The sequence below is a fragment of the Taudactylus pleione genome, unplaced genomic scaffold, assembly GCF_031769625.1.
Source record: "Taudactylus pleione unplaced genomic scaffold, aTauple2 ptg000212l, whole genome shotgun sequence".
Lineage (NCBI taxonomy): Eukaryota > Metazoa > Chordata > Amphibia > Anura > Myobatrachidae > Taudactylus > Taudactylus pleione.
Window position 1 is genome coordinate 4,602,406 of NW_028284614.1, and position 14,702 is coordinate 4,617,107.

Genomic DNA, 14,702 nt, shown 5'->3' on the forward strand with positions numbered 1-14,702 from the left:
ACTCCACCATTCAGGGCTGCCATCAGAAATTGTGGGGCCCGGGACTGACAGAATAGGCAGGCCCCCCCCTGAATGTATTGAATGTAGTCTGTGCAGCCAGGCCCTGCATTTTTATTACCTCACTCCCCCCCCCCCCCATTATGTAATGTAGTCTGTGCAGCCAGGCCCTGCATTTTATTACCTCACCCCCCCCCCCCCCCCCATTGTGTAATGTAGTCTGTGCAGCCAGGCCCTGCATTTTATGACCTCATTGAGTCCAACTGTCACCCAGGGGTGAGGGGGGCCTCACCCTCACCTGCTGACCAGCTATTTCCCCACTTACCTTATGCGGCGGCTGCTTCCTCCACGGTCCACCAGGCCAGCACTGCAGACGCGTTCCTCTTCATCCGCGGCTCCTCCGACATCGACCTCACCCTGCAGTGGCGCGCCATGATGTCATGACGTCACACGCGCTGACTCTGTCAGACTGTCACTGTAAGCTGGTGGAGGAGCAGCCCGAGCGGGCCCTGGCTGCCTCCTCCAGCTCTATGATTTACTAACGGCGGCCGCGGGGACCGGGTCGGTGGGCGGCAGCAGCGGCAGCCAGGCCCCCTTTCCTCTCTACAAGGGGGTAGTTCAGCAGGCTGCAGACTCTGCAGAGGTGGTAGTAGCGGGCGGGCCCCAGCAGCCCCCCCCCCCACATTCAGCCAGAGGCCGGGCCCGGGACTCCAGTCCTGGCAGCCCCCCCTGGTGGCGGCCCTGTCGCCATTACAGTCCATATTTTAAGGCTACCCATACTCTGCCATTTTACTCCACATTTTAAGGTTATCCATATTCTGCCATTACAGTCCATGTTTTAAGGTTATCCATATTCTGCCATTACAGTTCACATTTTAAGGCTATCCATACTCTGCCATTACAGTCCATGTTTAAAGGCTATCCATACTCTGCCATTACAGTCCACGTTCTAAGGCTATCCATACTCTGCCATTACAGTCCAGATTTTAAGGATATCCATACTTGAGCACAGGTCTTAATTAGTACCTCAGTCAATTTGATTTAACCATCTGGACTCAAGCAAGGAAATCCTTAAAACGTGGACAGTAAAGGCAGAGTCTGCGAACCTCTGTAACTGGATTCCACAGATAAAGTTCAACTCTTACTGTTGGGTAAAAGGAACATATAAAAAATTATAGTTGCAGGTGGATAAATTAAATATACAATAATACAATTATATTAATCACCAAAGGAGTGCAATAAAGTGTTTTTAAATATGCAAAAATATTTATTTAAAAAAAAAACACTTGATATAAACAAATGTGTAATAATAAAACCATATGCAGTATAATATGTATATTAGTAAATGAACAATGACATGAAATATATAAATGATATTTGCACTAAAGGTGACATTTAACTTTCTACACCTCTGCAGCAGGTGTTATTATTGTCTGTATCCCAGAAACAGTTCCCGAATACCCAACAGTCCTTCAGATAAGCTAACATAGATAATAAGGTAGAACAAAGCTTAAATAACTGCTTGCCCTACTATAGATGCAGAAGATTATATCACATGTAAGTATATCAAACAGGAGCTATGTATATTTATCCACCTACAGCTATGATTTGTGATATTATTAAAGTGCAAAAAGTATTTTGAAGAATCAATAATTAACCTTTATGATAAGTTTAATAAAAAAATGTATGTGCAAAACAAACATGCACAGGGTACCGCCATGGGTGTTTATATTCCACCATTAGTCATATTAACAGTATTAGCTAGCCGTAGTAGCCAATGGGTGATAGTTGTGTCGTGCTCATGCAAGAATTTCTGGGGATTGGAGAAAGGGAGGAAGTCCCAAAATAAAATCTTCAAATATAGAACTTCGTTACTTCAATACAACAACAACAACAAAACACTTTCAGCATGAAAAAACTATTTATAAGGCAGAAAATAGTTCAAAATTGGTTGCGAAGCGACCGGCCATGACCCAAATGAGTGGTAGACTAGAATTTTAAGGGCGTTACAGTAGCATTTTACAAAACTGCTTCTTTTTCACAAATTTGTTCTGCAAAGAAATGATTGCTCTAACAATCTTGGCCACTAGAGCTAAACCGTTTGCTAATACAACAAAAAGTTAAAAGCAGACTCTTTTTGACCAATCTTCCGTTTGGCCACTCTATAGTCACAAGGTCTTCCCACTGTATTTACATATGGGTTTATTAAGCCTGTGAGCAATGCAGCCGGTACTGTGTGAAGTATAACACAGATTGCAACATGGGTTTGTGCTTCCTCTGGGTGACTGTAATTGCCTTGTCCGTCTCTGGTAAGTATTACGTAGTATTACATTACTGTTTATAGCAAAACATGTTGTTATAATTGTACAGATGGCTTATTTTCGGTAAATCGGTACAATCTGCTGAGAGGTAATGTCTGGTAGTTGTTCCTCTACTAAGTCCTGCAGCTTCATCATCAAATATTTAATTTCATTATTATTTTTCTTTTTCAGTTCCATTCATTTTCATTTTTTTCAGATGCATTAGTATTAATACTTTTCTATGCAGCGCAATTTTGTTAGCAACAAATCACTCACAATGTAGGTCATTGGTGAAATCTGGTGCACAGGTACTGGAAGTGTATGCAGGGTAGGTGAAATTTAAATTAATAATAAATAATAATAATAATTGCTAAGCAATAAATAATTCCAATTACACAGGCATACCTTGCCATATTACAAACAGCTCATCAAAATGTCTTTTCTATATACACTTATTCAGAAAAATTGTTAGACTAGATATATTAATTTCCCCAAATTAATTTTGCCAGATTGGGAGATGCTGAAGTCAGAGCCATCTCTTCCATTGGGCTTGTTGGGCAGTTGCCCAAGGGCCCGAAGCTTGAAGGGGCACGCCAACCCGCCCCTCTGCAGCCGCGGCCAGTTGGTAAATTTGTGATATTTTTATAAGCCGGCTGCCGGTGCACTGTATTCTGATCTAACCTCCCCCACGCTATCCCCCACCCCAGTGATGAGTACTCACCTAAGTCCCAGTTTCACTTAATCCGCCAGCTTCAGACCAGTCAGACAGAGTCTCTCTGCATGTGGGGAGGTCTGATGGGCATGCAGGAGGGTTTAATTGTATTGACCATTTACAATTTTCCCATGAATGGGTGGGTAGGGGCCCCAGTGCATTGCTTTGCCCAGAGCCCACACTGTTGTTAAGACAATCCTGGATCCAGCCATTCACACCGGATCCAAGTCTTCTGTGACCTGGGTCTTCCAGCATTAGAGTGGAAACTTGGGGATGATGTCAACTACAAGCGCTACTGAAGCCTTCCAAACCACTTCTTTGAGGAAAGACCCGGATCATGCAATTCACACCGCACCGTTACCTGGATCCTTCCCAGGTTAGACTCTGGTAGCTACCTTGGTCGGATTCCCAGGTAACCCAACCCGTGTTATTTTTCTTAGACCCTTTTACACGAAATGTCGACCCGGGTTGCCCTGGCAATAACTCGGGTTATTTGTGTGATGGAAAAGGGTTATTAGATTGATACCATCAGTGGAATAATTGACTGGAGTTTATACACCTGAAGACAAATGTTCAAATACAGTGCATTGTTAATTTTAATAAAATCCATCAGACATTTCGTACACGTTGATGGAAATTAGGAAATATTAATGTTTCATCATAAATATAATCTAATTCTGCCTGAATAAAAATACCATGGTCTTGAGCATCGGCGGCTCCTACCCTCTTTAATGAGGGGGGCTGCCACTGCTGAAAATGAAGGCCAGGTCACTTACCGCCAGCTCCTGCCTCCTCGCCTGCGCAATCGATCTGTCAGGTGCCGAGACCGGCACATGCGCACTAGCGGCGGGAAGCCGCGATGCGGATCCCACCGGCATCCAAAGGGCTGCATCGTCTGCAGCCCCTAGGAGCCGGTTAGAGCTGGTGGAAAGGCAGAATAGCGGCTTCCTCCTCTCGGCTAATAGCAGCCCGGACTGGCAGTCCCAGGGGGAGGAGTATATGTGACTATCAGGTGTCACATCCAATAGGAAGCCACTGCCAGTCACAGTGTAGAGAGTACAGTCACGGACTACACTGAGCTGGTGGATTTTGCTGGGGGGGACAGCAGCCTCGCAGCTGCTAGGTAAAATCCGCCACTGGTCTTGAGCATTTCCTAAAGCGATTTTTAGAATAGAATGTAAAAGATTCTGTATAGTTCTATAGGTAAATGTATCTACCGAGCCGTTTAGACATATGATGTGGTAAGTGTACTTCTCTCTGTGCTTCTCCGCTTCCTCAAAAGTTATATTTAGATGTTTCAATAGCTGATCCAGTGTTTAAGTTATCCGTACGGTTATTTCTGAAGGTATTTAAAACCTTTATTTCCTGTAACATTAATGGATCAAATGTCTCTATAGGAGGTACTCTTGTAATTGTGTGATTAGGGGTTTGAAAGTTATTGTCACATAAATGTGTTTGAAAACTTAAATGACGTGGTACTGCCAGTAAAAGTGGTACAATGGGCCTCAGTCAGCTAGGATCGTAGGTCTGCGTTCGCACACACCTGCACGTTGCGAAAATATGCAAATGAATGCAACCGCAGCACCAGCTTATAAAGCCGCCCACTTCCCATTACATACTGTACATCCGCAAGTCAGTGAAAACATCGGTAACATCGAGTAACATCGGACCCATACGTAGAGTTGTGGTTGAGCTTGACATGACTCACAACCTGCGAAGCTTCCTGTTGCCATGTGGAGCTCGGGCTGCGTATGCCATCGCTGGGGCTTAATGATGCATGCCCCTGTAACAGCATTGAAATGCACAGGCACGCCTGCATTCTTTCAACCACCCCCCCTCTCCAGCCCCAAATGTCACTTGCTGTCAGTCATGCGCAGACCACAAAAATCGGCCGGGTATGTGTGAAACGCAGACCTACGATCCAAGCTGAATGGGGCTCAGTGCCCTGTATTCTCATTTGCACGAGATTGGTAGCTGAGGAAATTAACCCTAGTATGTGTGTATTTGTGAGGTGCAGAATTTGACTGATGTGAATGATGAAAGCACTGAGTCCAAGTGGGGTAAGTCATTTTGCTATGACATACCTTAGAGGTTGTCAGCGGTATGCCTCTTAGTGAAGCCGGTGATACACAGAGCAGCCTGCCTCTGCATAGCTGGCATTGTTTGTTAGATACTGCTGCTACGAAAGACTAATCACCCACCCAGTGGGCTGTTGCAGTCATGCAATCTTTAGTTTGTCCACTACCACTTGTCCACATACCTGTGGTTAAGTGGACAGTGGGTACATTGGAATTTTGTAGGCCAATAATTAGATGTTTTTTTAATGTCCTGGTACAGCTGAGGAATGGCTTTTCGGGTAAAATGGAACAGAGATGAAATTTGGTAGCAGGGACACAGGATCTCAATTAACTGTGTAAAACCCACTGCATTAATGGAGGATATTGGACACAGATCAAACATAGCCGTGATGGCATCAGTGATCCACTGGGTGAGAGCCATCATACTTGCTTCTCCTTGCAAAGGATTGTTTCACAGCTTTTTAAAATACTAGTCTTCTTGGTCCCCTTCTAGGATGAAGATCCATCCCCAGCAGCAGCAGGCCTAGTGTTGAAGGATTCTTATGAGGAATCCTGGATAGTGGAGGAGTCACCTTAGCTTAACAAATTGGATGCATGACTACCTCTGATCATTACTGTGGATATTGAGGATGAAGGTGTTGGTGGTAGAGATTGCAGGTGCTGGGATCTAGTTGAGAGAAGGGAGCTAGCTGATGCTGGACTGCTTGTTGTTATTTTTTTAGCACCAGTTTCTGATGTTGTCAAAAAAGTTTCATGAGCTCACTGCAAATGACGTAACAGGGAGGAAGTTCCTAGATGGTTAACGTCCCTACTTCTACTTACCGTAATTTTACAAACGCTACAGATGGCTTGACAATTGTTGTCAAGATTTGGGTAAAAATAATTGCACACATAAGAGGTGGATTTATTGGTCCTATGCCCAGGCATGACAATGGCCTTCCTCTTATCATGGCTAAGAGCTGCTTCCACTGGTGCCTGACTTAAGGTGCGTACACACTGGGCGATTAAAGTGGACGACTGAATGATAATGATATCATTATCGTTCAATTTATCATCCATATTTTTACCTAAATGATGAACGATAACGATGAATGACGAACGATGCGCGTTCCCACAGGTCGTTCGTCTTTATCGTTCATCGGGCAAACATGCAGGCCAACCTGACGATATTGTCAGGTTGTTGAATGTTGGGGAATGGGGGAAAGAGCGGGTGTGCTCAATGTAATGAACGACATTGAGCACACCCTACCAGGGACACACTAGACGATATCGCTCAGGGAGCATATTGTCTAGTGTGTATGCTCCTTTACACAAACAACATCCTCATCCTCATTAGCGCTGGCGTCAGCTACACAAATATGCCCCTCATCCTCTTGCACTTCCTCGTGGCATCTTCAATTTCTATGTCATCAGCTATATTTGGGGCTAATTCAGCATTGCACACAAGTGCAATGCTGAACGCTGATTCTCAGGGAGGACAGAAACCTCCCGTGGAGCAGAAGGGTAACAGCTGCCTACATGCAGCTTTGCAATTGCGATCCTTGCTGAATCACCTCCTTTGTGCTGCTCATCTCCACATTTGCAGAGGGAGCAGAAATAGTGGAAGGCGGCTTAGATGCGAGTACAACAGTATCAGAAAGGTCAGGCTCACACATCGCACTCGTGGACACACTTAAACTCTCCTCAGGGGTTTGTGACATTTGTGTTTCTGAATGCAGTTTGCTCTATTGCCTTGGTGGTTTTCATTATTTTACACCAATTCTACAGAGTGATAAGGTCTTGCATCATCATGAAAGGCAAAGGAAGATGCCTCACTGACATTTGCAGAACCACCACTCATAAATAAAGGCCAAAGCCTCAGTCTTTCCTTTGTACTGCGTGTGGTGAATGGCATGTTGGCAATTTTATGTTTTTCTGCACACAATTTCCCTTTATTAGATGTGTTTTTTTCTTTAGCACTGTATATTGTTTTTTTTTTATTTTAGATACCCTGACTTAGACCCTCCATGCCCTTGAGCATCGACTTTAGTAGATGATGTTGAAGGACTAGCGTTGTCATCATTACGGTGGCAGCAGCTGCAGAATCAGTATTTGGTTGCTCTTCTCTAAACGGAAAGTTATCCATTTTTCAATTTGCAGATCACTGTGTAGCTTATATACGCATGTGAATAAAGTGGAATAAAGCGAACCAAACAGTACAAACAATACAATTTTTTTTTTTTATGGTGCAGCTCCGTTCCTGCGTGGACTGGAGCCACAGGGCTTATATATGCACGTGAACAAAACAAAGTGCACCAAACAGTACAAACAATACAATTAATATTTTTTTTGATGGCTCGGCTCTATTCCTGCATGGACTGGAGTCACAGAGCTTATATATGCACATGAATGTCTTACTGATGGACACAGCACTGCCAATACAGCAGAGTACAGCACAACATACAGCAAAGTACACATCCTATACACATTGACTAAGCAGCACAGCCACTTGGGACTTGTGAGTCTGGAAACAGGGGCTGATTCAGACCCGCTTGCAAGCACACAGCGCTCGCAAGCGGGTCGATGTTTGCCCCCTGCACATGCGCTACCTCCGGCGTGCGCATGCATGAGCCCCAGGCAGCGACTGAAGTTCAGTCGCTCCGGGGCTCGCTACAAGACAGAGCGGCTGTCAATGTTGATTGACAGCTCGCCCCTTTTTGTAGGCGGGGAGCGGGGGTGGTTAGGAAAATGTAGGCGTTCCCTTAGGAACGCCTGGCATTTGTGGGCGGCCCTACTGACATCACTCGTGATGTCAGTAGTGGACTTCCTGCTCTATTAGAGCAGGGAGCCCACTCGGGCTTGCGAGAGCTGGAACCCTACTGCAGGGTCTCCTCGCAAGCCCGATGATCGCGATAATCGCGACCATCTCCAGCCTGCTCGCACAAGCTGTGGGTGGGCACCCACAGCTTAGCGAGCTGGCAGGGAAATAAAAAAATCCCCACCCTGATTCAGAGCGAGCGCTCGCAAACAGCAAGCGGCTCTGAATCAGGCCCACAGCCTATACAACAGAGTACACCACAGCATACAGAAGAGTGCATCCCCTTTACACAGTCATTGACTAAGCAGGACAGCCAAGTTGTGACTTGTGAGTCTGGACACAGCCTATACAGCATAGTACAGCACAGCATACAGAAGCGTGAGCCAGCCTCCTATACACATTCACTGAGCAGCACAGCCACTTGTGAGTCTGGACACAGCACAGCCTATACAGCAGAGTTAAGTGCAGCATACATCAGCATGCCTGACAAAGAAATGGTGCCGAGTCCCATCTGCGGCGCCTTAGACAAATCCCGCAAGAATCCGCCACCATTCTGATGACATTTTGCCTCGTAGTGGAATCCGAGCCAGGTGGGAAGACCTGAGCCGCTGCTCGGAATGACTTGGATTCCCAATGTTCTTGTGGGTTCGGATTCCAAGGAATCTGTACTGCTCATCTCTACTTTCTACTCAGGTGTTGTATAGCTACTACAGCTTCTCTTTGCTGGCAACTATGGATAGTTCCTCCTGACAGCTTACTTCGGATAAGGGGATCTATTCATGGAGCTGAGAAAAGTCCTGTTTTGGGGTTAAGTAGGACTTTTCTCTGCTTGATGCAATTCACAGAGCGGGTTACCGTGGAAAAGTTAATTACTTTATCAGCGGCACCTCCACTCTGTGGTTTAATCGCATCACCATACTTTAGTGAGTGCTTTCCACTTCTCCTGCGTGTTCAGATTCGCCATTTTGTGTAATCTGAAAACCATCACAAAGCGGACAGGGAAGATGCTGGCTCCGCCTCTTTATGTCCCAGCAGCCACTGCAGCCTCCCCTGAGCTCTGCGCCGGCACATGCACAGGAAGGACCTGCCTTCACCTCGTGGCTACTCGCCCTGGACCGTAGCTGCAGACAGGACCACCAGAGCCCTGGATACCGGATCGCATTGCCAGAAAGGTAAGTATACATGTATTGCTACTTAACAAAGCTATATATCGCATTTTTACGATGCGATATACAGTGAAAGTAACAATTCAATTTTAATTTTCTTCATGAATAGACCCAAGAACTGCATTGTAACCAGCAGGACGCTGAAACCAGGCGCTGAGTTAAATACACAACAACCAGGAGACGGAGTATTAGCTCTCATGTGTGTGTGTGTGTGTGTGGGGGGGGTCAAACGCCTGTCCCTTTCACCAATTCAGGCTGATTTTAGGCATCTTCCATGTGAATCATACTATTCAGAGCTAGATATCTTGATATCCAGTGGCAGAATGTATGTCCCTTCCCTCTCTCCGCATACAGAGGCAGAACATAGAAGAGAAGCGGTACGTGTGTTTTCGTTCTCATTATACACCAGGTGGATGCCTTTTTTTTAAAAATCATACTGATTTTTTTGTTAATTTTTAACTGTACTGTTGAAATCAGTCTCTTTACTGTATGCATGCAGTGTGGTGATCTCTCATCCACATTTAAAGGGCCTGATTCATAGCCGGACGCTCGTTCTGAATCAGGGCTTTTTTTTGGGGGGGGGGGGGCGGCCTCCTGGCCGCTCGCATAGCTGTGGGTGACCACAGCTATTGCGAGCGGCCAGGATGATGGTCGCGATGGTCAAGAACATCGCGACCATCGGGGCTTGCGACGAGACCCTTGTGGTAGGGTCACGTCTGCCGCAAGCCTCAGAGAGCTCAAGTGAACATTTGTGGGCGGCCCCACTGATATCACCAGTGATGTCAGTGGGGCCGCCCACAAATGTTTGCTTGGGAACGCCTCCGTTTGTGAAGCCACCCCCCGCCACGCCTACAACACAGGGTGAGCTGTCGATCAACATCGACAGCCGCCCCTTTTGTAGTGAGCCACGGAGGGAGACAATTTCTCTCTCGCTCCGAGGCTTGCGCACGCACAGTACCGCTGCTGCGTGTGCGCAGAGCCCACCACCGACCCGCTTGCGAGCGGGTCTGAATCAGGCCCAAAGTACATCAGACTTCAAATTTATCCTGGATTTTTATCTAGACATAATTTTTTCTATAGGTGTCACCCGGTGATCTCTCTACAAGTTGCAGCACTGACAGTTGTTTTCAGTGCTTCCTGTGTTATAATTTTTTCTGCAAAAAATTTAATAAAAATAGATTAAGGAACAGGAGGTGCCGCACAGTGTTCATGTGTTTGATTCCAACCAGGGCCTAGGCTGATGAAATTAACCGTGTGTGTGTGTGTGTCCATGATAAAGGGAATAAAGACTGTATTACACTATAATAGAGTTTATATACGTATGTATGGTAAAAGCTACAGCACAGATCACATATTTTATGTACGGATGTTTTATCTACAGAAATAACTATCTCGATATCTTCAACCAACCTAGAAACTATTTCTCAAGATGATGACTTTACAAACGAACCAACAACTGGTAAGATCCATAACTGATAAAGCCACGACAGTATCCAGCGGTGTCATTACAGCCCCTCCGATAAATCTGCACGTCCTGTTTCTCTAAATGCTCTTTGCTGTATAATTGTTGTAACCATATTTAGCCTGCAACACTTTTAACCAATTAACTGGTGGGGCCCAGCTGGGCTGTTACTGACACAGGGCCTTGTTCATACTTGTACGCATACCCCGAGTCTGATGGCAGCTGGACTGCGCATAAGCCGGGGCCGCAGCATGCTGCAGCTTCACTGAAAGGCTGCGTCCGTTTGATGGCAGGGAATGAGTACGCGACAGGGAAAGTTCCCCGAAACGGAGGCTTGTCGCCTCCATGTTCGAGGAAGCACCGAGGCCAGGGTCTGTGTTTTGCAGAGGAGTTCCATCACCCATTCTGAGTAAGCTTAGACTGACCCATGGTCGCCATTGTGATGCTGCATCTTCAGATGCAGCACTCGGATCTGAGATGCTAACGACATCACAGGGGGGTGATGGAATGGGCAGGGCGCAGACTGAGGTGAAGCTTGCTGGCTTTCAATCATGTTTATGATGGCTGGTGCCTTTGGTTCATACAACAAGGCGCTGGTGCCCGGTCACATAAATAATACCCCAACCCCACACTCCTGCAAGCGGCTTATAAAATTGCACTTTAAGAAAAACAAATTATATATTATGGCAGGTGAATGCAGGCCCCAAGTAGCCATCGGGTCCTAGGGGACACCTATTCCACCTTGTGGACAATCCAGTCCTGCCCCCCCCCACACACTGAGCAATGAGCATCATCAGACCCCCACCTGAATCCCCTCCCCCAGAGGGGAAAGTTGGCAAAAAATAGGCAAGTATGACTGAAAAGTAGCGGAGTTCTTCCCAATCGCACTGAGCTGTGGTGACTGGGGTAATTACCAGGGCTGGAACCAGTGGACTGGAGACACTAGTAAAGACTCCTACCTATTATACAGATGTGTCCTCACTCGTCTTTGCTGCAGTTGCGCCAAACAGCCTCTCTCGGCCCACCTGGTCCCGTTAGACTCTGCTTTCGCGTTTTTTGTGTCTAAGGGCTTGCATCATACCGGATCGCAACTGCAAATGCAATAGAGATTATGCACGTAGTCTGACTGCGATCATATGTTAATCAACTGTGATCGCTATGCCGCCGCAGCACAACATAAGGACGCCCACTTTACCTTACACAGATCCGTAATACTTAGCAAGACAGCGAAACCATCTGTAACATGGAGTACCATCGCAGCCTCACGCACACTTGCTCAAGCTCTGACCTTACTCAGGAATTGCTAACCTTCCTGTACACAGTGAGAGCTCAGGCTGTGTAGGCCATCACAGTGGATAATTTATGCATGCCCCTGCAACGGCGTTCAAACTAGGGGTGTGCACCGGCCACTTTTCGTGTTTTGGTTTTGGATCTGGATCTTTCTTCGTGTTTTGGATCTGGATTGGTTTTGCCAAAACCACCCTTCCGTGTTTTGGGTTCTGGGTTTTGTGTTTTAGATCTGTTTTTTTTTTAAAAAAAGCATAAAAACAGCTAAAATCACAGAATTTGTAGGTTTTTCTGCTCCTATGCTATTATTAACCTCAATAACCTTAATTTCCACTCATTTCCAGTCTATTCTGAATACCTCAAACCTCACAATAGTGTTTTTATGTCCAAAAGGTTGCACCGAGGTAGCTGGATGACTATGCTAAGCGACACGAGTGGGCGGCACAAACACGTGACCCATCTAGGCGTGAAACTGCAGTGGCAGACAGGATGGCATTGAAAAACTAGGCCCCAAACTGTACATAATGCAAAGAAAAAAAAGAGGTGCAAGATGGAATTGTCCTTGGGCCCTCCCACCCACCCTTATGTTGTATAAACAGGACATGCACACTTTAACAAACCAATCATTTCAGCGCCAGGGTCTGCCACACAACTGTGGCTGAAATGATTGGTTCGTTTGGGCCCCCACAAAACAAGCTGGCAATTTATCTGTCCCTGCACAAACTGGCTCTACGGAGGCAAGATGTCATCCTCATCCTCCTCATCCACCGATTCCTCACCCTCTTCAGTGTGTACATCCTCATCCTCACAGAGTATTAATTCGTCCCTGCTGGAACCACAGGACCCTCTGTACGTTCTGGAGGCTGGTCTCCCTGGAAGAGTTGATAATTCATTTTATGAACATCATCTTCTCCACATTTTGTGGAAGCAACCTCCTACGCCTTTCGCTGACAAGGTTCCCGGCTGCACTAAACACTCTTTCGGAGTACACACTGGAGGGGGGGCAACTCAGGTAAAATAGAGCCAGTTTGTACAGGGACCTCCAAATTGCTTCTTTTTCCTGCCAGTACAGGTACGGACTGTCTGACATGCCTACTTGGATGCTGTCACCGATGTAATCCTTTAACAGACAGACGCACGCTTGTCGCTGCTGCTTTGAGGATTCAAGTGCGGCTACAGCCCACACAATTCACAAAGACAGAAAAAAATAAAGAATATTTTTATTGTTTGTGGAGCACACTTTGAGGGTTACACCACCCTTTAACAGACAGACGCACGCTTGTCGCGCTGCTTTGAGGATGCAAGTGCGGCTACAGCCCACACAATTCACAAAGACAGAAAAAAGAAGAAGAATATTTTTATTGTTTGTGTAGCACACTTTGAGGGTGTCACCACCCTTTAACAGACAGACGCACGCTTGTCGCTGCTGCTTTAAGGATGCAGGTGCGGCTACAGCCCACACATTTCACAAAGACCGAAAAAAAAAGAACAATATTTTAATTGTTTGTGTAGCACACTTTGAGGGTGTCACCACCCTTTAACAGACAGACGCACGCTTGTCGCTGCTGCTTTAAGAATGCAGGTGCGGCTACAGCCCACACAATTCACAAAGACAAAAAAGAAGAATATTTTTATTGTTTGTGTAGCACACTTTGAGGGTGTCACCACCCTTTAACAGACAGACGCACGCTTGTCGCTGCTGCTTTGAGGATGCAAGTGCGGCTAAATCGCACACAAGTCACAAACACATTAAAAAAATAGTTTTTTATTTTTTGGAGCACTTTGAGAGTTACACCACCCTTTAACAGACAGACGCACGCTTGTCGCTGCTGCTTTAAGGATGCAGGTGCGGCTACAGCCCACACATTTCACAAAGACCGAAAAAAAAGAACAATATTTTAATTGTTTGTGTAGAACACTTTGAGGTGTCACCACCCTTTAACAGACAGACGCACGCTTGTCGCTGCTGCTTTAAGGATGCAGGTGCGGCTACAGCCCACACAATTCACATAGACAGAAAAAAGAAGAAGAATATTTTAATTGTTTGTGTAGCACACTTTGAGGGTGTCACCACCCTTTAACAGACAGACGCACGCTTGTCGCTGCTGCTTTAAGGATGCAGGTGCGGCTACAGCCCACACAATTCACATAGACAGAAAAAAGAAGAAGAATATTTTTATTGTTTGTGTAGCACACTTTGAGGGTGTCACCACCCTTTAACAGACAGACGCACGCTTGTCGCTGCTGCTTTAAGGATGCAGGTGCGGCTACAGCCCACACAATTCACATAGACAGAAAAAAGAAGAAGAATATTTTTATTGTTTGTGTAGCACACTTTGAGGGTGTCACCACCCTTTAACAGACAGACGCACGCTTGTCGCTGCTGCTTTAAGGATGCAGGTGCGGCTACAGCCCACACATTTCACAAAGACCAAAAAAGAAAGAACAATATTTTAATTGTTTGTGTAGCACACTTTGAGGGTGTCACCACCCTTTAACAGACAGACGCACGCTTGTCGCTGCTGCTTTAAGGATGCAGGTGCGGCTACAGCCCACACATTTCACAAAGACCGAAAAAAAAGAACAATATTTTAATTGTTTGTGTAGCACACTTTGAGGGTGTCACCACCCTTTAACAGACAGACGCACGCTTGTCGCTGCTGCTTTAAGGATGCAGGTGCGGCTACAGCCCACACAATTCACATAGACAGAAAAAGAAGAAGAATATTTTTATTGTTTGTGTAGCACACTTTGAGGGTGTCACCACCCTTTAACAGACAGACGCACGCTTGTCGCTGCTGCTTTAAGGATGCAGGTGCGGCTACAGCCCACACATTTCACAAAGACCGAAAAAAAAAGAACAATATTTTAATTGTTTGTGTAGCACACTTTGAGGGTGTCAC

At 45.9% G+C, this 14,702-nt stretch overlaps 1 protein-coding gene across 2 annotated transcripts in view; it reads left to right on the plus strand.

The window, feature by feature from the left end:
* The window catches only part of LOC148517702 (uncharacterized), a 51,767-nt gene that overhangs the window by 12,124 nt on the left and 24,941 nt on the right, over positions 1-14,702 (plus strand). Inside the window, exons 1-2 of one of the 2 annotated variants that reach the window (XM_088478366.1) lie at positions 2,219-2,306; positions 10,432-10,509. In XM_088478366.1, coding sequence (XP_088334492.1) covers positions 2,258-2,306; positions 10,432-10,509 — 127 coding nt within the window. In that variant the 5' untranslated portion in view covers positions 2,219-2,257. Of the gene's footprint in view, positions 1-2,218; positions 2,307-10,431; positions 10,510-14,702 lie in introns of those variants that run through there. The other variant, XM_088478367.1, reaches the window with a different exon arrangement.